We start from the raw sequence: 25,520 nt of genomic DNA, 5'->3' as shown, positions 1-25,520 counted from the left end.
GGACATGCACTTCTCACTTCTAAGCCAATGTTGCTCTTTAGATATGTTCAGGAGTTACACCTGTTTAAAATACAATTTATCCTTTTCTTATTTTCTAATGGACAGATAGTTTTGTCATGTAGGTTTTTTTTTTTTTATTTTTTTTTTTTTTTAACAGTAGTTGCTAGTAAAAGACAAATGGAGTCTTTAAATAAACACAGTTTTCCATAGAGGAGAATGTCTAATACAAACAGCAAAATAAATTCTCAGGAATTAAATCCCATATGTGATGGAATTTAGTGCAAACAGAAGTACTCAAATAGCTGACCTTTTCAGACAGAGTAACAATGAAATAATCTTTAATGAACTAATCTAAAATGTTAATATTGCTTTTTAATTTGTATCAAGTTTTCTCTCCAGTTGTTTTCACTAATTGAATTMTTTCTTTTATAAAGATATACTAAAACTTTATTTCTTAATTTGTGGCATTAATATGTAGAAAAGTATGTGAGTTACTACAAATAGCAATGTAAATCATATGCTTTGAAATTTATTTTCTCAGATCTAAAGACATAACTTCTAAGATTTTCAGCAACTAATTCCTACTGAAATCCATAAAAGTTAGGGACTTCATACTACTCAAAATTTGATCCAGGAGTACTTACTATAGTGCAGATATCTTACTGAAGGCCAGAGTATAAAAGCTAGTTATTCACTTCAACCAGATACCCATGAAAGAACACTCACTGGTGATTCTTAACAGTAGAAAGATTGGAAGGAACAAGGCAGGTAATTTTATTTCACTTTCCAACTTGAGAAATAGCAGTTAAAATATTTCATTAAATTGCCCCAGACAATAACTATATCCTATTAGAAGCACTGATATGCTTAAACATAGTAAAAAAAAACCAATCAATCAAAGCTTAGAAGGTGATASAAAAATAGGGTCTGTCTCTCTTTCCACAAAAGTAAAGGATCTACTTCCTGCTGTTCTACCTGGATTAACATGTGTGCATTAAGCACAACAGTATTTATGCTGCCAGTTCCTGGAGGGGAGGCTCACACTGTCTCCTGAAAGGAGCTGACAAATACCTCTGCAGAATAAAAAAGAAGGAACCTAAGGGTCTGCTGGGAACAAACTACGCTTGAGTAGTCAAGARCAGAGTACTCAGTTTTCTCCCACGCTTTGCTATTCCCAGAAATCTGCCCTGCACAGGACAAACAGCAGCAGGTGGGAATGACTGACTAAGCTCGGGGGGGATTAGCAATGTTACTTTACCTTTAGCTGGCAAAAATGGTGACCATCCTGTCTATTTCCTATGAGTTAATTTGCTGTTGTTTTCAGAAATAGAAACGCAGAAAAACCAGAAACCCACCTGATGGCATGTTCAGGTTTGACTCAAAGCAGAACTGGTTTTAAAATAAYATAGCTGACAAGTGTAGCAAATGGAAAGGGTAAATGAACTGTGCAGCAATGGCAGCTTGTGAAAAGAGATATCYAATATGGAAAGGCCGGAGGGAACAGGCAGGATGTAGAGGATGTGAGATTCAGGATGTCTCTTGTGCAAGGGAACCAAGCATCAGGACACACCAGTTTTGTTTGCAGAGATGGTGGAAAAAGGAAGCAAGGGAACATTCAACTGAGTTGTAACAGAACAGAGGAATAAGRATAAAGTGGGATGCCTAAAGGCAGCATTAATCCCATTAAAATTTGCTTCATAAATGCCTATCCTATATCTCAGCCAGATACTTAAAAGTGACATCACTAAAACTTGTGTAAAGGAAGCCAAACCTTGGCAAGAGCTGGAAGATATGGAAAAGCATAGCTCCTCCACTGGGCTGGCTTTAATCAATGACATTTAATCATCGGTGCCAATTTTTCCCTAACAGAAAACTTTTTTTTTAAGCAGTACTTGCAGATGGAGAGGAACAATAACATGTGCTCTGTGTGAGCACAGCTGCTATCCTAAGCCAGGATAGCAGCTTTTTGAAATCCAAGTTTCAAAGCTGGCTGYTGGAGAGCCTTGTGCACTACTACATTACTGTCTTCTACTATTGACCAAGTGACTGGCACAAATACCCAAACCTCACCTCCAATGCCTGAGCTGTTTGGCGAGCCTGCTGTTTACTTTCCTGTGCAGACCAGCTGATTTTGCATTGTCCTAAGGAAAACAGAAGTGTCTGTGATCGCACTGGGTGGCTCCTTCTGTGTTTGGTCTCAGCAGGCAGCTGGCAGGCAGAACTCAGGTGATAACCTCTGTGTTTGTCAYATCTGCTGATGCTGCTTGTCAAACTGGCCCAGATTTTCTCAAATGCTCCAGTCTCTGAACGGTGGGATTTTCAAGCACTACATTAAGCCCTGTGCCAACGAGCCACAAATATCACCCCATCAATTCATGATTTTTATTGCAAGTGAATGCAGAACTGAAGCTTAATGCCAAACTGAAGCTACCCTAATGCAAATAGTATTTAATTTCCCCAAAGATACAATCCTGRTGCTATTATTTTTGCTGAATAGAAAAGTTACCCGTGTTTAAATTAGCACTTTARAAGAAAAATAGTAGGAAATGTTAGYTTGGGTGTATTGGTGGAAAATACGTTTGTTGATTTTATTAGGTTCAAGTGAACATCTGAAGCTGTCCCTGTTTATTTCTCCTCAGCCTCTTAATGTACAGCTTCTCTGAAGAACTTGTCTTCTTTCAGCTGATACAGATCTCCCAGTCAGCATCCACACTCAGGGCTAAGTTTCCCAGTGTCAGCACAGAGGTCTTCATATCGTATGTGAAGACCACTTCTTCTTTTTTCCCATCTGAAGAGGACAAGAAAGTTTTCTATTTAATTTAAGAAGAATCCTTCTGAAACAGTTGCACATGACTCCCCACAGTTTTTAGTTCTGACTGTCCCTGCCACTGGTGGAAAGGAATGATTAAAAAAGAAGCAGAATCTTCCCAGCATACACATAACAATGCAGCAGAGTAAGACAGTAACTCTTYTTTTCTGATCTTTCAAACTGTGATACATCAAACTGTGGAACTATTCAAGGATTTTTCGGAAAAAAAAATAACCCTGGTTTCTGCACAGGTCTTTCTCCAAGCACCCTTGACAGGTGGAGGCAGAAAGTGCATTTCCCCATGACTCTCAAASTGAAGGGACAGGCTTGGAAAGCAAGTAGAAACCATAAGCTCTTTCTGTAAGTGCTACTGCCTATCCATATATGCAGTGCTACTGCATATCCAACTTCTAGGGATCCCCATATAGTCAGGAACTCCAGAGCTTGTGGATGAGCATGGAAACAGAAGAGTAAATCTGGGTTTGTCTGCAAGTTTCCTGTTCTAGACTAGACAGGCTGACAGACCTGAGCCAATGGGCCTCCATTTTGAAGCACCATCTCTGCTCCTGTTCTGTGCAGGATAACATTGTCTGTCATTCCAAAACACTTTTACTGATTTATCTATCGCCTTACAAAGCCCCTATTCTTCAGTTCTGTATGTAGTAATAGTGGTGAATAGCTGCTGGCTCCTTTCACTARATTCTGTCCTTGATATCAAAAAGGTAGCAAAGAAAGCTAAACAAAGATGTTTCCTATTCTGTAACACTTCCTTTATAGCCCTGTCAGTTTGACACCTCTAGTGAATGGCAGAAGAACAACAGAATTTCAGAAAACTGTAGTGAAACAGAAAATTCATTACCCTTGGAACTGGCTGTCACAAAAGTGGGCTGCTTTCCAAATCCCAGAACTATCACCCGTTCAACTACACATGTAGTGTGGTATTGTCCGCTTCCATCTACGCAGCTGCAAAAAGAAAATGTCTTCATATACAGTAATTTCTTTCCATCAGTATAAGTACAGTATCACACAAATATTATTACTTCAGTCTCATTCTRAAAGCTGCATGAATTGGTTTCCTTTCTTCTATTTACCTTTCTCTTAAAAACAAGTAAAACTTTCTCCCATTGTCAGCTAATTTTTCACTGCATAGTAGATTTCACAGTCAGAAGAAAAACATTTTGAGAAGCTATTTTATGGCACAAAGCATGGCTTTTACAACCAGAAAAGTTCTGGACTTTCAGAAAGCAGTAGTTAAAACTCCTAAATAGAAATGTAAAGCTAATTTTAACATTTTTTTCAAGTAAGATATTTAAATCTGAGACAAAATTATGTTTAATTTTGTAAATAATTTAATTTTATTAAAAAGCTCTAAAAAAACTAAAATCAAAATGAAACTTTTTTTTATAATGAACAGAACATTGTATCRTTTATCTCAAAATTATTTTTTTCCAAATTCTAGATTTGCTAGCAATTTAGCAACATTTTTCTTTCCCATCCTGAATTTTTAAGCTTTTCAGATGTCATATTTCAGATAAAGAGATATGAAGTATACTTTTAACCACATTATATGAGCTAAACTAGTTTTGCTCTGTGTTGAATTTTGTAGCTTTAGGACCACCTCCTGCATATTTTTGAACCTTGAAGAACTGAAAAATGCCTATAGAATCACCACTTATGCATTACACAGCCCTGCGTACAACATATCTTAATAGCAAAAGTGTTATAGTGACATATCTGTTTCCTTACCAGGATCTTTTTGGCTTTTAGGTTTTGTCACTGAGCTTTGCAGGTGATATCCCCTTGTACCTCCTTTTCCTGAAGTGCTTTTCTTCATGCTAATATATTTGGTGAATTTGTTGATCACTTTGTGAGACTACAATGGTATGGTTTTGCTTCACCAGACAAGCATTGAATATCTCAAGTTGAAAGAAACATATAAGAACCAAGCCCAACTCCCTGCTCCTTGCAGGACTACCTAAAACTAAACCATATGACTAACAGCATCATCCAGGTGCTTTGAGCTATGGTGGGCTTGATGCCTTGACCCTCCCCTGGGGAACACGTTGCAGTGAGTGACCATCCTCTCAGTGAATATTATATTAGAAAACACAGACACTCCAGGTGTTGCCTACTAGCAAATCTCCTGGTTTATCTCCTTTTGTCCCTCTGATAGGCTTTACTCTCTCTAATGACTTTCCTCAGACTAAATCTCCAAGATCTCTAGTTTGACTAGACTGAAACAGTATGACACAATTCAGTATTTCATGTGTTACTGCCCTCAGACTTATGTAGAACATTGTTCACTTCTGCAGTTTTATGACAGATCCTACACACTCTGGGACTTGGCTAAGCAATAGACTAACACTGCTGCACTTGTAAGAAGGCCTCATGAACTAGAACAGGCATTTCCAGTGACAGTGTGCTGCTGGAAACAACAACTAACTGCTGTTACCTGGAAGAGAGAATGTTCTTGCAGAAAGTGAATTTCCGATACAGGAACTGCTTCTTGTGGAGATATTGAAATGAATGCCCATCATCTACATACAGCTCACCTATGGCACAGGCCTGTGAAACACACCAGAGAGAACACAAATTAACAGCAGCTTTGAGGGTTGAATAATGAAACTGATTCACTATATGTTAGGCTTCATGTTGAAGGTGTATGTTCATTTTTCTGTAGCAACTTGTATCCCTGGAAAGCTCAGCCAATCCAGCTTTGAGACTGCTGGACATCTTGKTTTTTTAAACTGATGCAGGTGCCACGTGTCACCTCATTTATTAGAAAACACAGTTGTAGGAAGTTCCCTCTCTGTGCCCAAGAGGAAGTTAGTGGCTTGCTCATTCTCTGCTCCTTCCTCCAAGGGACTAGACAAGGGCTGAAAAAGGTCAGAAAAATGTTCTGCCTCTTCTTTGCTCAGATAGTCTCGTGTAGAGGGAACAGTGAGGGAGAGGTGACAGTCCCCTCAATCAGCACGAATGCAGAAGAGCCATTGGGCACTCAAATGTAGATGCCATCATGCTGATTGAAAAGGCAGCAAAGGCCTACAAAGGTCAGCAAAGGTCAGATGGAGAAAAGATGTAAAAAAGGAACACTATTTCAAAGTACCTCTGTGTCTAAGGCCACRTGGAGTTCATAAGAAATATCTGTCATCCATTCAGTGGATTTTCCAGCTGTGGTCTTCAGAGGTATCACAGTGCCCCCCCGCTGGAACACAGGAATCTGCAAAAAACAAAGCCAGGGTAAAGGAGTTCCCATAGTCTGATAATGTAATTTTAACAAGGATCAGAGATAATAGAAGTTTGCTTAAAACTCAGAAATGAACTTTTACCATAAATACATACACCTTTCAGTAGGTGTATAAGCAAAATAATTTTGCTTGGAAAAGTCACCCTTGTATCACCTCACTTTATCACCAGGACACAGTAGTGTTCAATCCAACAATAAAGAAGATGGGATTTTTCTACAAAAGCATTTTAGATTATATTTCTACAAGGAAATTGAAATTAYGCTTTTCTGATTCAGAATATTGACAAAACAAAAGCTAGGAGTTTTATCTTCTGGTCAATGCAAGTAGCATTTTAGAACATAAACATACATTCTCCAGTGTTACTGGGATCTTCACTGTGCCTGCACCTTCCATTCGTTTAAATTTTCTGAAATCATACCAAATCTAGAAAAAATGAAAAAAGAATGAACAATACACATATGCCAAGATCTGTTCCCTCTGCAGATGCAATTACTCTCCTGCTTAACCTGTCACTCTTTGTAACAATATATTTAATATGCAAGAAAAAGCACWTACTTTTTAAATTAAATGACCTTATGAATGAAAAGAATAAACTATCATTTCTGAAGCACAAAAATAATCTGACCTTTTGTACAGGTTGCATAATGTCTTGCATGTCTTAAAGCATCTGGAAGTGCAAAACAATGAAACACTTTTTAAGTTTTTTTTAAAAAATTTAGTTCTTGAAAAAGCATATTTGTACTGAAGTGAATACTAACAACAAAGCTGCCAATAACAGGTAACAAAAGAGAGCTGCATSTGAATCTCTCATGCACCCCACCTGCCAGCAGGTTTAACTGCTTYACGTGTGCTAAGCAGTCAATTGCCATAGAGATCTTGATAAAAATATTTTTCTCTACTTGTCTCTTTTTCTCCTTATACGGAGAAGAATTCTAAGTGTCCTCAGGTGCATTAGTGCAGTCACAAGGCTCTGCATGGTCTCATAGACCTTTTGCTGCTTACTCTCTAGAGTCTCAGACTTTCCCTTAGCAGCTACTTCCTCCAAATAATTTCCCTTCCTCCACTTCACAGCTGCTGTAGCTAAATTTGTAGGAGTGGACCACGGTGCCATCCTGTGGATGAATACATTTATTTCAGAGAAGAACTGATCTCTGTAAGTATCAGTCTTTGCTATACATGTCCCAGGCTGTCTTTTTAAAATTTTCTCTCCCCACAGGTTCCCTCATGACCTTTCTTCAAAGGTCCCTTTTTCCCCACATAAAATGAGAAGTTTAACCCAAGCAGAAATACATGAAAAAAGGAAATTAACAATTTAGGGAAGCTGTTCGGTGGTAATTGATGAGAAGCAGCAAGCCTTGAGGGGAGATTTAAACTGTAGGTGACTTGAAATTTGTGCAGCAGCTCATTGAAAAACAAGAAAGTAAATTTACAGTGAGCCAAGCAAGAAGGGCATCAAGATGGAAGGAAGGGTTCAGAGTGGCGCAGCATCGCCAGCCAAGACATGGCACAGCAGCAGCGCTCAGCAGTTATAAGAGGGGGAGCTGGAAGGTTTCTGCATAAAGTACTTCTTCGGGTTCTACTGAACATTTCAGCAATTCATATATATCCTTACCTCCTCTGACCCTGGAAACAGAACTGTCACTGTCTTGGCCTCTTTCTCTGTGACTGGATGCACCAACAAAGCCTTTCCTGGAGCAAAACATAAACATGGCTGTGGTCCTCAAGGCTGCATCTCCCTGGAGCAGAAYCTGTGTCAACCTCCCACAGCCATTTTAGGAGCTTGCTTAGGCACATCATATGCTTAGGTTTAGTTTCCACTGACAAAAAGGCATGTGAGGAGCTGATGGCTGACTGACTTCAGCAGCCAGCCATACCACAGTAAAAACCAATCATGTTTGGGTGGTAGTTGTTCGCTTCTGCCATTTTTGAAGCAGACTGTGATCTTCAYTGCTACTGGGAACTTGATGTTTCAGATCAAGACCAACCATGTATTTTCAAAGTTACTAGTGAGATAMAACTCAGTTTTTGCATATCCTATGTCCCCTATTTTCAAAGTGCTGTTAAAATTAGGTCCCTTAAAAAGGTCTCAAGTTCTACATTCAGTTACATTTTTTAAAGATCTTGGGCAGTGTTTTTATGTTTTCTTTATGTCATGCAACTCATCAAAAAGATGTAACTCAAATTCCAGAGAATAGGACACCTGCTTACCCAGCATGTACTCATTTTCCACATCAAAAGTTTCCATTTTCCCTGGAAACTCTATCCAGAGAGATCTGTAGAAAAGAAAGACAATGGAATTCAGTTAAATTTTTCCTCTCCAATCAACCTGTTCAAATCCTTCTGGCATTTTCAGGCTCCATTTTCTCCCTCTCTTTACAAAGCACAATTATCAAGAACTGAAGATAGGGCAAGGTCCTCTTTTGTGTCAGTGACTCAAGGTACCCGTTTGAGTCACTGATGGGAGTCCCCAGCACAGCAAGGGTTAAGACACTCTAGTAATCTATTTGTACATCCTGTAGCCTCATTTTCTTCCCTCCTGACCTCTTTCTTACAACCTGGCACTACATCTACCTTCCTTCTGTCAAAAGAGAGATGAATGAGCCTTTGTGTTCCAGTCTGCCAGCAATGCTGGCACCTGATGAGCTAGTCCCTGCAGCACAGTCTTTCCTGYTCTCAATAGCTCACTGCTACTTTTATAGCAAGTCTCCTCCTGGCCACACCTGAAAAACCTACACCAGGAGCTCATTTTCAGTCTTTCTCAAAAAAGGGTAGTGTAATAACCATCTGGTTATGAACAGGAGTTGTATATTTAAAGTCTGAGAGATTATGACAATAGCTTGTTAAGAGACAGGGTGTGGGTTTCCTCACACAAAAGCCTGGCTCAMGCACAGGTATCCATTTGGTCTCTGCAGCCCTGCTGCTCATGTGCTTGCTAAGGAGACACATTTTCCACTCTGCTTGTCTCAGTGAGAAAAATGTCATAGTTCCTCTCTAATTCTGTACCTACTGCTGCAAACTAAACACAACAGAAGTGTGGTTTCATACTGTGGGCAGCTCACATGTCACCAAAAGTATCATTTCAAGAAAGACAGAAATCCACTGCTTATGTCAGAGCATAAAACAGGTGCATTTACTACCTACATACGTGCAGACACTCACACTATGTCTGTAATGCAAATCATCTTCAAAACTCAAACCACTCAGCCCTTGTCTAAAAGACCTTTTTATTTTTAAAACATCGAGATGTATCTGCATAACAAAAAGTAAAGGTAAATGTGTGCAAAAGAACAGTTCTAGGGCAACCTCAAAGACACAGAAATCAATACCAGGGAGATTATAGACATTCATCTCTTCTTGAAAGAAGTGCTGCATTAATTTCCATTGAGGAACATTTTTAAGAGGTTAGAGAGCAATAGAACAAATATTTATTTTCTAATTTCATTTGTGTTCTAGATTATTAAGTTCTCTACTAAAAGACACATTATAAGGAATACTGCAGAATGAAATGATAAAACTAGTAATATGAAATAAGATTTTATAACAATAACAATTAAACTGTAACAAATATTTTCATGAGGGATAAAATGATATTTGCATTTCTAGGTCAACAAGTTTAGAGTCTGTTAAGCRCTGTTTTATGTATTGCTTGGACTACTCCATAAATGTTATCATGACAAGAAGTTTGAAGTCCACASTACTTTAAAAATGTGTTTAAAGACTGTGAAGTGTTTACTGAATTAGTGTGTTCCAGGTGTCATTTTGGAAAAAACCTCAGTACATAATTTTCCTCTTGAGAACCCTAAYAAAGCTTGCAGAATGCATGAAAAAATAATTCAGTATTATGAGAATTTCTGTGTGGTTTTCTCCCTTTTAATACTCAAAGGAGTAACTACAAAAGTAAGATATGGTAATTTAACTTCCCTTYTCCAAGTAAGCTCCTGCAGGTAACCCCTGAGCCTCCTGACTCACGCTCTTACCTCATGACGGGTTCGGCYGCCGTGTGTGCCCGATAGAACAGAGTGTATAAGTAGGGCAGGAGGACGTAGCGCTCTCTAATGGCTCTCCTGATGATCTGGGTGTTCTTCTCCCCAAAGAGCCACGGTTCGCGCCGTTTGCTCTCCATGTTAGAATGACCTCTGAAGAAGGGCTGGTAGGCTCCAGCCTGATACCAGCGAACAAGTAATTCTGGGTCTGGATCTCCAATAAACCCTCCCACATCAGCTAGATATTGCGCAGACAAATAAAAATACACATTTTTGGAGATTGTTCTGGAAAATGTGAAGCTCTCCTCTAACAAGCATTCCAAGTGKATAAATCCATGCGTTTCACAGTTTGCTCGTTGTTCTGCTGTTGGGCTGCTTGTCCAAATAAGAGTGAAAAACTGGTGCAACAAGTTAGGCTTTAGAAAAAAAAATCTCAAGAGAGCTTTTGAAAGCTAAGTGAGTGACTTTCCAAGTGACRGAGGATTGTCACAGTGATGCTACAGAACACCCACCTGAGGACTGCTGCTCCAGATGGGACACAAACATTGCATAAAAGTTAGTGCACMTGGAAATRCACTGGGCTGTTGAGCTTTCCACCRCCTGTGTTGAAATCTASCTTGGGAATACAAGTTGGGTGACACCATTTATGCACAGTGAGAAACACTTTACCTCCACAGAATGAAATCCCTGCCATGTTGATGGTAAGAAGCATTGGAATGGATATTTTCAAGTAACTCCACTCTGCTGTGTTGTCTCCAGTCCACACTGCCCCTGGAAATACCCAATTTCAGCATTATACAGRAAAATTGAATGTAGACCTCAGTTTATGCTTGCAGTTAAGGAAAGAAGACAAGAATAATCATGAACAATTTATGAACTGCTGTACATTGAAACCATTTTCCTCATCATACATGCATACTCCTGAAATACACAGTAACACCGGGTATTGGCTTGTCCCAGGATACAGGTTGCTGTTCTGCCTTTGACTTGTACACACCTTGCCAGCCTTTCCTGATTCTTTCAATCCCTTGCACTCTTATGAGCTTACCACACCACTATTTCTAAGACAGTTTCTGTCCTCTCTAGACTACTATCCATCAAACTWAGTAGAACAAAGCATCAAGGAAGGCATCCAGCTAATCCTTACTTACCATACTTCTGTGATCCAGCAAAGAAAGATCTTGTGAGGACAAATGGTCTTTCTTTTCCTGAAGAACGTCTGATGAGTCCTTCTGCAGTTGCCATTTGCTGAAAATCATGAATATAAAAGTCAGGAAGACAAACTCTTTATTAGGGGCTTTTCTACATTGTCTTTTTAGCCCATCTAAGGCAGAAGAATTAAGAAATCTGGATCCATAAATAATAAATGTTACTAAGTAACACATCCTTATTAGAAAATACGTGAACAAAAAAATATTGATGTTGTATAGTCACAGCCAATGTAACTTACCATTATTAKGGTAGAAAGGCACAAATATTGTCACATTTTCTTGTAACCAATCACAGTTTATTTCGAATACTGCAATATCCAGCACAGCAGAGTTTCAGTCTTTGATGAAGGTTACAGAATGCCTACTACTGTGTAAAGTACCACATCAGTACCCKACATTATACTCCATGAGCATAACTGCTGTTTGTGTCTCCAGGTGCTCTACCTGGTAGTATCCATAGAGGTTGTGTACTTCCCGATGCTCCCAGTTGTTGTAGTGCACGGCATCTTTCTGCATTGTTAGTTCTGCCCCTTTGAAGACTGAAGGCTCATTCATATCATTCCACACAAAGAGGATATTCGTGGATGCCTGTGACACACGGTTGCAATTAGGTCATGACAGAGCCAMTCCTGTGACTTAAGGTGTTTATCTCAAGTGGGTGTCAAATCAGTCTGGGGTATGAGTAGAAACAGCAGTGGAAAAGCAAGACGTGGTAATTCCACTTCTCAGTTCAGTTGAAAACTGCCATCCCTCTCAGAGGCCTTTCCAGTCAGGGTAGCAGCCTGCAAGCCCACTTGATTTWTGCAATCCTAACAAAATTCAGTAGGCATTTGCTATTCCTGCTTTCCAGTGAGGGAAAAGAGGCAGGGAAAAGAGAAATATAAAACAGCCATAAGGAAAAAAATCAGAGAAGGCYAGTGGTGAAAAGCTGGAGAGGAAAAGCAGCATGGGGAATTCCTACTATGCATGGCTACTCAAGAAGTGGTTTCAGCAACTCTACTGCAAACCAAAACTTTGGGGCAGGGTGAGGGGGTGTCCAGTAATGGTCACCCAGACTCTTTCAGCACTAGGCAGGAAGGTCAGTATGAAGTGACTGAGCTGTGAGAGGACACTCCCACATTTGTCCTTGTGYGCTGTAATGGTAGTAAAGGCTGGAATAGCAGCAGCTGTTTTAGTTTATGGGTTCTTAAAATGCCTGCAGTTTGTCCCTTTTACAGCTGCAACTAAGTGAGCATGTTCACTGATGGCATATGGGCTCCAACTGTCTCAGGGTAGATAACTTCAGCTTATCAAGATATTTTCCTCTACACTGCAACAATAGAACTACAAAGACCAACAACTTGCTTAGACAGTATCTTCTCTTTTTTCTCCCTTTTCAGGCTTTCTGGGATCTGTAGATCAGAGTAAATAAATACAAACCTTGTATGTTTTGAAGGCAAATTGATCTGCRTACCATTTTCGCACTTCAGGATTGGTGAAATCCAGGTAACAAGAGGAACCTGTGGATGYGGGAGATCCCAATTATTTACCTGATTTTAAGAACATTGTCTTTGTACCTAAATACAATGGCCTAAAGCTACAATGCCTTTCATAGGCAGCAATAATGTCGTTGCTATTTTTTCTGAAATTAAAGTTCAAGAGCAAATTCCAGGCTGACTGTTCCAAGTTGGAACTTGGTACAACCACTGCCATTTTCTGAAGGTCCACAGACCTAGATTCTGGAGGTTTGAAGTTCAGCATCATTTAAGGATGAATGCTAGCAGTTTTGAAATATGTTCACRTGAACAAGAAGTCAGGGAGAGACAATATCCCTGGTATTCCAAGCTCAGACAGGAAAGTGACACTGAGAAGCTGAATAACTACATCCTGTCATGCTACTAGAAGTTATAACATGTCCTTGATTTTTTTCCATAATCATTCCTTTGCCAGGATTGTGGGCATCCTGTCTGTAAAGAAGGGGGAAAGCCTCCTTTGCCTCTCCGCAACGAGCTCTCCTCATGAAAAATAACATGTCAAATCACTATATAACTATTGAATCAAAGTTTTCAATATCAGGGGTCACTGAATTTCATCCAGCCTACARAAGCTGTGCTCACTGCAACAGACCAGACTGTACTTCTGTATTCAACTTTTTTAGTTCTAAGCACTGGGACTATCTGCAGATCCAATAGTTACAACAGAGGTAGCTATACAGGGAGGCAATTAGAACATGACTACAGCAAAAAAAACACAAAGTATTTGAAATTCTTAATATTTACAAAAAACCGCAAGGAATATAAGACTTCTATTCTGTTTCCATGGATCCCAATTAAACTATTCTGCTAATTTTCTTTAATAAACAGCTTAAAATATAAGGACAGAGTGTTTTTTACCTGGCCAACAGATGCCCTCAAAATCTTGCCCATTTCTGTCTTTCACAAAATATCCCTTATCTTTTGCCTGTGAATACAGGGTATATGAGGGATCAACCTTAATATGAGGATCAACAATGACCACAAGCTGCCAGGGTAAGAAAATAAAAGCATCATTAGCATCAACTGTGCTTAACAAAACAGTAAGAGTTCACTTTTGATAAAAGGCAGAGAATGACTTCATTTCAGGTAAAGAAGATAGCTGTGTCACTAATTTTAAAAAGCAGATACCAGTYTTCTTATATACTGTGTTAGGCATATGTACAGGATCTGAATTTACAAGGAGTACATGAATTCACTGCTCTGAAATAAAGGACAAAACCCATTGTTTCAGATAAAGACAAGCACCCCAATCCCTAAAAACACTACGTTTAATTTACTGCTGTTTTCTATGAATGGGAAAATATCTGACTGTTCATGTGCGTGCTTAAAACTATATGCCTTAAAACACTTCAATTAATTTTAGTTTGTGTAGCACACAACAGCAACAGGTATTGCATGTTGCAGTTACACTCTGCTGCTTTGCTGCAGAGCTGAGAAAGTACTGTAGCTCCAACTGAGAGATTTTAAAACTTGAATGCAATTTCAACAGTCCCCTGTTCATTGACTTTTGGCAAAGATCAAGTATTAAGCAATTCTACAACTTTGAGATACTGCCTCTATACCTCTATAATTCTGAGGAAAATATTTTAGATGTAAAAATAGAAATAAAAAAACCAAAGAAAATAGAAATATAGAAACAAAGAAATGCTGATGCAACCACAGAAATTATCAATGGCAAAAGCTTGTGTTAAGAAGAAAAATTTTCTGCTGTGTTCACCAATGACAGCACTGAGCTGGTTCTTCTAAGTTGGAGTTTCACATGGGTCAAATTTAGCTGCATTGTCAGGGTACAGAATAAATTACTAAATAATAAAATGGTAGGGGAACTAAATTAAACAAGATAGCTTGCAGGCTGGAAGGCTCACCAGATGGCAACATAGTCTGTTACTCTGTTGTAGTTAAACTGTTTCCAGTATCTGAAGTACGCTGGTTAAAGCTAGACTGGGTAGATTCACGCTACTGAGAAATATTGTCTTTCTTTCTGCTATATTATTTACCTTGCGTTTTTTCTTCTTGAGATGTTCTTGCATTTTTCTGGGGTTCTGAAATTTCTGTTTATCCCAAGTAAAATACCTCTTGCCATCTGTGTGCTCTATGTCCAGCCATATCACATCATAAGGAATGTCATGTGCATCAAAGCCAGCATCCACTGCCTTGACATCTTGCTCATCCTCATAATTCCACCTGCACTGATGGTAGCCCAGAGAAAAAAGTGGGGGCAAGGCTTGAGTGCCTAGGAAGAGTAYATGAATGAAGATAAAACTGTCAATGTCCTTTCAGATTTTATCTAGAGACTACAGTTATCTGCATATCTACCTGCATAACATCTCTGCTCCCTTCCCTAAAGGGCTCACTGGAGAGTTGCCTATCTTTCTGTAGTCTCCAGTACATGTTACTCTATAAATTCAGTCTTTCCACATTATAAGGTGGCCTGTCTTGAAACTGACTGGCAGTTCTAGTCCCTGTGTTTCATCTCTTCATCAAAGAGTGCAGACTAAGACAGCAGTAATGCTGGCTTCTCAATTAGAGCCAAGTTTGACCAGTGCAAATGTCAGGGAAAACAAAAAAGCTGGAGTCCCGTCTTCACAGAGCACAAGCCTTTGATCTTCACRCTGCAGCTTGGGAACAACTGGCCTCCTGCACACAATGGGCTTGGTAAACATTGACCCACTCATGGGTACAGCATGYTCCTCAGAGAATCTCCCAGGTAAGTGACTCCAATTGTGTGAGTTAGTACCTGTCAGTTGTGCAAACTGCTTGAAGATATCAAATGCAGTGGGTCCCATCAGTAGGAAAACATCAATGATTCCACTTTCTGACATCCAGCGTACATCAGTTAGAGGAACTGCTCTCTGCTTAGCCATCTCTGCAGCAGATGCGGATGCAATGTGCTTAGAAGGAAAACAAGGTAAAACTGAATCTCTATCAAACTTCTGTTCAGTGAAGGAGCAGAGAGGAAAACACACAAAAATTCACTAACATACCTGGCAGATATTAGGAATACACACTGATTGTTTCTTATATATCCTTCACAAATCCTTTACCTTGCATACTGCTTACAGAAAGTAGAGTAATAGTTACTGAGAAAAAGTGGGTAATGAATGGCAAAATAATTAAAACATTTCCATAATTAAAGACTGTGCATCTTCTGTAGGATCTTTGAGTAATATCTGTATCATAAGTAAAAAAAAAAAAAGTAACCACATAACGCAGTGCTGGAAAAGCAAGGTTTGATTTTTTGGCATTGTTTCAATTTTAACAGAATTCGTATGTTTGTGTTTGAAGAGTTGAGTGAATTCCTTTCCTGAACATTTTATGTTTCTTGAAGGTCAATTACATTCAACAGAAGAATGAGCCTGCTAAGCAGAAATGTGTGGCAATTCCAAGAATTTAAACACTCATAAAAATTCCTCAAATCCAAGTGATTATCAAGATTTTTGTCCACCATTTTTTCTGCCTGCTACATCCGCCCGGGTAGATTTTTTCTGCATATTTTCTCTTTGCCTTCTCCTGTAGACCTGTTAAGATACAAGATCTATAACTTGGCTCTTGAAAGGAGTCATCTGTTTGTTCTTTTCAGTGGTTTAATATGACAAATTTAGTAATAGGGAGGACAGGAGGAAGGGACTGACAATTCTTCATTAGTGAGCAAAAGAGAAATCTCCAATAGTGTTGTTATATTCCTGGTGGCCCCATCCTGAAGTGTTTTCTTTTGTTATTAAATTCTGAGAAAAGTGAWTAACTCTCACCTCAGCTACTGCCTTTGTACTAATATCCACCAGCGTTTCTGAAGAGTTCAACCAGAAGATTCCTGAAGTTCTGTTAGGCTTGTGTGCTAAGAGAAGTGGCACTGAACCATAAATGCCTATTTTGTCATGTATCTTGTGGCCGAAAATGTCCAAATTATAAAGCCGGTAGGCATCACCATCGCTAGGACAAACAGATGTGTTTGTTACATGTAAGTATCTTGGACTAGGTCTATTTTAACTCTATTGCCATCCCACTAAACCTGGTGAATACTCAGTAAGTGCTCTGTGTTATGGTCTTTTGTTTAGTATCCTGAGCTGAAATATGGACTGCCTAGATTCCTGCTTCTTGGCTTTGGTCCTCGCTGTCTGAATCAAACAAGATTTTTGCTGCCAATAAGACTACTGTGCATTTGCTTTAAATCCTAAAATGTTACTTCTGATCCCTCTCATTCTCCCATGGAATTGCTCTTCCATGAGTTCTGCAAAATATGACCAATCCTGCAATTCAGAAAAAAAACTGCACAGAAAATTGAGAGAGAACAGAAGGGGCCATTCATGAAATCGCACAGTAGGGAAAGCAGAACAACTTAGTCCACATGGACAGGGGTTACAGTTCAGTTTGCTGTTTCATAAAACTAAAATATATACTATATGATATACATATTTCAAGCTGTTTTCTGCATTAAATTATTAATACAATATTATAGATCTCTTCGAAAAAAAAAGACACTGCATTCACCAGCAATCTGACACCTTTACCTGGTGTTTTTGAGAAGAAGTGTTTCTGTGTGTTGTGGTATTCCATAAACATGGTCATAYCCATGTAAAGAAAAGTCAATGCCTACAGAAGTAGGACCTGTGGAAATAACAGTAAATKATAAGAATGCAGAGTTCCATTCTTGGGCTTATCTGAAAGCAACAGAGCAGAGCAACCTAACTGGATAAAGCAAAAGAAAATAGGTTTTAATGTTACAATAATTAACTCTTTCATGCTTCCTTTTGACTTCACTTCCATTATTATTTATTATTACTACAGAGGTCAGATTTTATTGTATTTGTTCTGATTTTCAACTTCTTAAGAAGATAAAATGAATCACTTTATAGAAAAAAAAAAMAAACAACCAAATCCAYGTAGTCACTGATCGCYYCTATATCCTGTAGTGAAACTGCTTAAAGTATCTTCTGTTTCTGTCCCAGTACCTAAAAGCCAAACTTGCAGCACAGCAGACTTCAGAGTCCGAGTTGCCTGTTTTCCACTGCCCTTCAGCCTCAGTCAGGGGAGTAGCATGCACAAAAGTCCCTGCCAGTGATATCATCCTGTCRCATTACTGAATCCAGAGCAACTTTTGGCAGGCGGCCAGAGATCCTGCAGACTGACAAGCAGTGGCTTCAGGATCAGAATCTGACCATATGGACTTTATTCCTCTCACACAGAAAACAGAAAAACATGATGCTGGCCTGATACAACAGATACATTTACAGAACATCAAGGGCAACAGCTTGTGGTTCTCTGTGTCTTGACTGTGAACTGAAGAAGTTTCTGTTACCAAAAAGAATTGTTTTCACACTTCCCTCTTCCTCCTGCAGCTGCTGGATAGTGCTGGTTGCTATAAAAGTCTGCRTAACAGTGGTAATGGACAAAGCCAACCAAATTAATACACAACACAATGGTAACTAATAATTTAAATTGTATTTGAGCTACCACTCTCATGTATCTATAACCTACTTCCTATCACTCAAGATGACACAGTATTTCCTTTTTTAGTCCCCATTTCAAAAGGATTTCTTTCTAACAATTATTAATGCTTAGATATCATGATTTCTTATATATCATGAGAATATACTACAGTGAAATTAATTTTAGGTACTAACACTAAAAAAAGAAAAGTAAAAGGAAAGAATGTAAACATGTACAGTCATACAATGCAGATGGTGTTAACRCTGTGTCAGAAATGGCACACAGTGAGTTCATGAAATGGGTCACATTTAATGTGATGTTCCCTCTTGAACAGAAATCTAATGATTGCAGAACTTCTGTCAAATTGTTACCCACCAGTGATTTCTGATTAAAACAAAGTTAGGGCAACTGAAAAGCAGGAATGAGCGAGACGTTGATAACCACTAAGCAGCTAAAGAGAAAGCAGACAAAAATATGAATGAACACAGGTATATACAAAACAGCAAAACTGTTTTCAGAAGTGTCCTGAGACTTACCATGAGCTTTGATGTCTAAGAAACTACCAAATTTCTCTTGCCAGAGACCTAGATCCTCTTGTTTTTCCTGCACAAATAGAAATAGCTAAGCCTAGAAAAGATAACTYGCATCATGTATTTCTAGGAAAAGTAAGTTTATTCACATGAGATTTATACACTGTGAACTGCTTTTTTTGACAAAAATGGTTAATGTAAATAAATCCAAAACACAACTCAGATTCTGCTGCAGGAATTTACACTCAAGAACTGACACACACACATTGTGCCCATGTAGTCTGCTACCACTACAGGATAAAAGTAGTATCTGAGATCTTGGACAGAATCATAGAATAGTGCAGTTTGGAAGGGACCTCAAAAGATCGTCTGATCCACTCTTTAGTGGTAAATGAAACCTTGATGAGATTATCTAGGAGCYTGTCCAAGCAAATCTTGAAAAACCTCCAGATATGGGGACTATCCCCGGGGAGGTTGTTCCAGTGAGTGATTGCTCTCACTGTAAAAAATGTTTCTTCTAGATGTTAAATGATCTATGAAATGCAAATTGCATGGATAGAACCAAACAGAAAAAACCCACACAAACAGAAACTAACCAACTCCCTCAAACAGCAAAGGCCAGACAACAGAAAAAAATCTCCAGACACTCTGGAGCATCTGTAACTGATACTTTTAGCCTCCTTGTGTTCTGTCATTCATTGTCCTAGAATTTCCATTTCTTGCAGTGTCTTTCAGAGTTTTCTTTTCTACATCCATCCCAGAATAAATGGACGTGGCCTTTTGCAGCTGTGTGACTTCCCTGGCAGAAATCAGAGCTCAGACATAAGTAYGCTGAAGGCAGCACAGCTCCTGCCATTTATAACAGGACAGCAGAGTAAGCAGCCATCTGCTCTGCAGGAGGCTAAAATTATATCACAGATACAACTCAGCCCCTGGGAAAACTGCTATGTGCCTCTATGCACTGCCAGGTCCTGGTCTATTTCAAGAGAGAATTTTATTTCTGTAATAAGCCTGAATGTATGTGGAAGCTGTTTTTTGACTGTTGTAAAAAGATCTTGTTTTTTTTGAAACTGTCCTTGTAATGAATGAGGAATTTGAAAATGACAAAAACCACCAAAAACTCCCTTTCACACACCTGTTTCAGATCAAATAAAAAAACAAAAGAGAAATAAATTAGTAATTGAAAGGCTATAGAAAAGAAAACATTTTTGTGCTAAATCTACCTTACTAATGCCTTTTACAGGCTTGGTAAAACACATAAACCGYCCTTCAACTATGAATTTGTAAAATATCTCAATATGTTATACCAAGTCCTTCTTGAAAGTGGTTAGACTGTATTTGTAATCATAGTATGAGGCAAAACGAACATGTGATTTTAATTCTCTTTTACAAAATAYTCATGCTGGAATTGCAGTAAGCCTGGGTTACCTTTGAGGAATCACTTGCTGCCTCCTCATTTTGTGCTGTAGGTTTTCTAGTGAATAGAAATACATAGAAATCAGTTTATTGTTAACACAAGCAAGGTTTCAAACAGAAAATCAAAATAGCACCATGCCTTGCTTGATACATTATGTATGAGTTTCGGTGCTTGACTATTCTGAAAATTTATATMATAGTTGAGAGCTCTAACTCACCAATAATTTTAGTGTTCTATGCCTTAAAATAACCTTCATTCAATATTTGAGTTAGGTGGCCTTTCATGTTTACTTCTACCTGTGTCAGCATTTTACCCACCCAGAATATCCTCAYTTCTTTATCATTCTGCTGGGGGTTTCTGTTAATTACAATGTTTAAAGTAACACTCTATAAGAGAGATGCTTGCTATGCTCATTTTTTAGCCATGACACACCCTGCATTGTGGTTTCTCATCCTTCTAGCACTTTGCAGTGTGATTGATCTGTGAAATCTTGCAGCTATGTGGGACATTGCAAGTTAAACAAAACTTGACTTCAAGTGCTTACAGAGCAAAGAACACTTACTTAAATTGTAAATTTAATGATAAAAAGATGAAACTAATAACCTCATCATACTACCATCACTCATTCCCAAGAAAGACAAGGGGTACCAGGACACTTCAGTGTTTTGCAGAATTGGCCATTTAATGAGGTTAGCATTTTGCACATGGCTGCTGCAAGGGATTAAAACCGTTTGCAGCTAATTGATCTAGAATTTGTTAAAACTTCACTGTGTACTTATTGCACTTATGAAGTAAAAGAGAAGACATGTTTCAGTGCATAAAAGCTTTCAGAAATTGCAAATCCATAGAATTGTTTATCTTCAGCTACAGCACAACCAGTACACAAAATGAAGTGAGAGACAGATACTGTACCTATCACTGGGAGGTGGTTGTAGGTGCTCAAAATACAGCAACCCRTTGGAATTCATGCTCATAACAGTCTCACCCTTGGACTGCAGCTCAACCTGGAATGGGTTTGCTGTGACTTGAAGTTTGTAGTCTTCTTTAACACTTGACAGAACGAAATTACCTGCCTCCTTGTGRGATATGAACAGTCTGGCAAATGAAAACCAACAACAGCTTTATATGAATCAGCAGCACATGAAATCCACTGTAAGTAAATAACAATTTGATATCAAAGATGGGCTAAGAATATCTGCATACATTACACAAATCCTTAAGGCTATTATTGAACCGAAGAAGGCCAGAAATACATGCTGTGCTCAAGTTCCACTGCATAATGCAAAAAGTGGCTACAGAACTGCCATGAAAAYTATCCAGCTTCCATTCCTTTCACATTTTACCTAACACCTTAGATAAAAACAATGCATCGTAACAAGCAAGCTATTTTCTGATTGGGTTAAAAAGTCTCAGGTTTCTTATGAGTATGATAAAACTTTCTCCTATGTGTTTAACATTATTTTTTTGAAAGCAAATTAACCACAGACATTTTTATTTTCTCTCCCTGTAACCATTTTATGGAGAGTCAGCTATACTGTAACATAAAGGAAGAAGAAATGAAATCAAGCTGTGTAATTTATCATGGTGCTAAATCATCATGCTAATCATTGCCTAAATCACCCATCACTTACTTCTGGGTGGTAGGTTCCTTTATAAGAACATCAGGAACTTTGTATCTTGCTCTGAGAGGAGATACCTCATCGATTTTAAGCCTGAAAATATTGCCTTCTATTTCATAAATTTCTACTTGTAGAAGAACCTGTGAGCAAACAAACAGTAATCTGGTAAGGATGAAAAAATACCAGCTTCTTTTTAACACAGAACACCAAACACGTACTGTCTGGAACAAAACCCAACACGTCTGCTTTACAATTTAATATTCTTTAGCATGGTTGAGTGAAAATCATCATCCATAYACCAGCTAACTCTACTTCACCTCTTTAAAAAGGCAATGCCTTTTAAGTGAACTCTTTAAGTTCAAGGCTCTGATATCTAGCATTTTGCAGTTCTCTCCCCAAAAGCAGCATAGAAAATAGCAGTAGTATACACTGATGTCAAAGTTGGTACAATTTCACTGCCATACTTCAGTCTTTCATATTTCTTAAAATCTAGATTAAAAAATGGTTCATTTTCTGTGCTGACTGCAAAGCAGGTCAGGATTAACAGCAGAGGCAGGAAATGCATTTATGCAGAGTATGTACACAGTGTGATGCTCAGAGCATGGAACTGAGCTGTAGTTCCAAACTCCCATAATCCGAGCATGGGTTAAGTTACCTATTCCCTGTGTAAATGTGTTACTTGTTAGGCTGTTGAACTAGAGAAATAGACGACAATATTTTTCCTGTTTGTCATCTTAAATGCAAAGATGACTTATTTTTCTCAACAAACTGCCTTTGAGCAAACAAAGGAAAAAAAAGATATGGTTAGGAGATTTTGGAATATAGGTCCTCTTATTCCATTACAGAAAAAGGACTTAATATTTTAAAATAGTGGTGAAAACTCTGAGTTAAAAACATGTCAAATGCAAAGAGGTCTATTTAGAACTTTCTTTTTTCATAAAGCCAATATTTTTTTTAAATTAAATGATGACCACTAAGTACATATTTAGGCTGATAGTTTGCATTACCTCTCCAATATCTRTCACTGAAGAGTCTCAAAACCTGCAAATATTGTAATCTTGTTGACAATATTCACTGCTCTTTCTGTAATCTCCATCTTACACTAAGTGGTATCTCACCTTATTCTCCTTATGAGTAATTTGGAATTTGACATTCTCATCACTTAATGTGACTGAATCCAACAATACTCGATACAAGGACTTTCCAGGATGTAGAAGTTTCTGACGTCTGTCAAGACAGAAAATTTTTTTTGGTCTCCCCAATTCTTTTAGCTTATATCATACAGAGGGACATAATATTGTTAGAAATGTTTACTTAATAATTTTGTATTATTTTTTTCAAATGAAATTATTAACACTTCAAGTGAAGAGGAAGAAGAAGGAATATAGTTCTGAGCACACACCTAAATGCTTATGAATGAGATCTTAGAGGGGCTCAGGCACTTATCACCACTCTATAAGGTTTTTAGTAATAGTAATAATAGACTTAATTCARGTGTCCAATTCTTAACTGCACAGATGCACTATTGTTCTTTCATTGATCCCTGAAATTTCAAGTGAATAATCTGTTTTTCATTTCCTGTCACATATTTCCACAACTCCCAGATAAACAGCTTCTGCATGYTGGGGTGAAGAAACATTGCATGTTTGTAATTTGTAACCTCCTGAATACATACTGAGGAAACTGTTTGACTATGGCTTTTGGCCTGATAATGTTTTCAGGACAGAAATCCTGAAACAGAGGTTCTTTCAACTGTCTGTAGAATGCCCCATGGCAAGTCCAGGTTTATGAACTATTTGGAGGTTACCTTAAAGAGAAACTTCTTAATTAATAAATCCAGTATGTCAGTGACTAACTGGTAYAAAAATGGGCAATAATTCCTTTCAGTCCGTTAGTACAAGATAGAACACAATAGCGGATGAAGGGAAAAAAAGAAAGATTGAAACATAGCACATTTAGAAATGGGATGAGAAAGATGACAGCATAAGGTTAGCTTTAAGGGACTAGTGAGCCAGGATTCAGACTTGGCACTGAATTSTGGCCAAGGTACTTGCTCAACAGGACTGTAATCATGTATGCTATTGTCACAATCTAATGGTTYTTATTGAGTGTTCTGCTACTTTGATCTACAGATAGTCAAGAAACATTCATATCAAGAGAGCAACCTGCATCTGAGTGCAYCTATAGTTACAATATTGGCTGGACTTTGTCAGATGAGAGGACTGATCCTTTCGAATTTTGACAGAAGACATTTCGGATGGAAGATAACGCGCTTTAAAATATGCTGATTATTGCTTGCTGACAGGTGAGTAGAATGCTCACCTTTGAAAGATAAATCCCAAGAGTAGCAGATTTGCTGTGATAAAAAAAAATCAATGTGTAACTATTTCCTGTATCTTTTAATATTCCTAGTTTAAAAATAGTAATAYAGTTCTCCATACCTGTAAAAAGCAATCTGGTTGCATTTCTTAAAGTTGCTTTTGTCCACAGCCTCATCTTGGACACTAGAAAGCACAGATAAACAAAACGTTTAATTTTCATCAAATTTCTGCTAAATAATCAGATGATGGGAGTCCTTTTCAAGAGTGGTCAGGATTAAGGACAGTGCAGAAAACTCTGGTGCCACATAAAATGTGATGGACTTTGAACTACTGTATTTAGATATGGGAAAGAATTTCTTACACATTTAGTTTCATGTTGAATTATTTCCTTTAAAACTTGGAATATTTTGAGGAATGATTGAAACCATGATTAACAGAGCTGAATTTCRGCATGGCTGAATTCTTGGGGGTTTGCATTTTAAAGTCAGATCTCCCTCTCCAGTCATTACAGTTAATAAGAATGGAGAAATGGGGAGGACTCGCAGAAAAGAAATCCTGCACCCTTTTCTTCAACCTTCAGTGGGACCGACAAAGGAGGAAGGCTTCTGATGGTTCTGCTGACAGCTTTATTTTATCTTTAGGCTTGAAGTAACTATTAGGTTTATTAGATAGCAGTAAATTTTTGATTTGCCTGGAAAAAAAAGGGCTGCCAGTAGTGTTTATCATCAAAATACTTCCCAGATCATGCTGGGTTCAGACACATATGGAAGAGAATAAGGTACTGCTTCTGGCAGGTAAAGCACTGATGCTTACAGAAACTTATTAGTTACAGACATGCAATATAGGAAATGCAGACGGCACCCACTGAGGCTCAGCCACAATTACAAGTCCTGGATTATTATCTGAGATCTCACAATGACTAAACATTTAGACCACTTAGCYCTTCCTATTTTTCCTTGAAGACATGCACATCCTTTCGGGTTTTGCTCCCAGTTCGCGGGCCTCTGGTGCCGCATTTCACACAGTRCAGCCCGAACTGCCCCTGGCGCTGCGGACCCCGCCGATGTCCCGCTCCGCCGCGGGAAGGCTGTGCYGGGCAGGGCGGCGGGGACAGCTCCGACACGGCCCCGCACACCGCCCCCCAACCCCGGCCCGCCCGCGGACACCGCCGGAGCCACCCCGGCAACATCGGGAGCGGGGCGAGGGTCGGCCGAGGAGCGCCCACCGGGCCGCGTTACCTGACTGCCCCCGGCGTCCCCGCCTCCATGGCGGAGCTGCCCAAGCGACCCCCGCGGACAGAAGGGGTGACAGCCGGCCGCGACACCCGGGAACACCGAGGGCCCCGAGCGCGACCGGGCCGGTGAATGACACCCGGGGGCGGTGACAGCCCGGGCCGMGCCGGGAGCGGCTCCGCCCAGCGCCGCTCTCGCCGGCCCACGAT

The 25,520-nt window shown here is 39.0% G+C and overlaps 1 protein-coding gene across 1 annotated transcript; it reads right to left on the bottom strand.

Annotated features, from left to right (window-relative positions):
* Positions 1-761: 761 nt before the first annotated feature.
* Positions 762-25,515, bottom strand: GANC (glucosidase alpha, neutral C). Its single transcript, XM_057366019.1, has 24 exons — positions 25,318-25,515; positions 24,200-24,262; positions 22,877-22,985; positions 21,771-21,898; positions 21,052-21,234; positions 20,151-20,196; positions 18,729-18,795; positions 17,274-17,370; positions 16,515-16,695; positions 15,503-15,656; positions 14,763-14,998; positions 13,624-13,750; positions 12,671-12,750; positions 11,696-11,839; positions 11,192-11,288; positions 10,710-10,811; positions 10,035-10,278; positions 8,266-8,330; positions 7,670-7,746; positions 6,406-6,480; positions 5,916-6,029; positions 5,262-5,374; positions 3,669-3,772; positions 762-2,788 (listed from the first exon to the last, which is right to left on the bottom strand). Exons 1-24 carry the CDS (start codon positions 25,344-25,346, stop codon positions 2,679-2,681), a joined length of 2,745 nt encoding a protein of 914 aa, XP_057222002.1. The 5' UTR covers positions 25,347-25,515; the 3' UTR covers positions 762-2,678.
* Between the last annotated feature and the right edge of the window lie 5 nt (positions 25,516-25,520).

The sequence above is a fragment of the Malurus melanocephalus genome, unplaced genomic scaffold (assembly GCF_030028575.1).
Source record: "Malurus melanocephalus ecotype Western Australia unplaced genomic scaffold, MMel_1.1 scaffold_2, whole genome shotgun sequence".
Classification (NCBI taxonomy): domain Eukaryota; kingdom Metazoa; phylum Chordata; class Aves; order Passeriformes; family Maluridae; genus Malurus; species Malurus melanocephalus.
The sequence above is the reverse complement of the archived record's forward strand: the minus strand, read 5'-3'. Positions and strand labels throughout refer to the sequence as shown.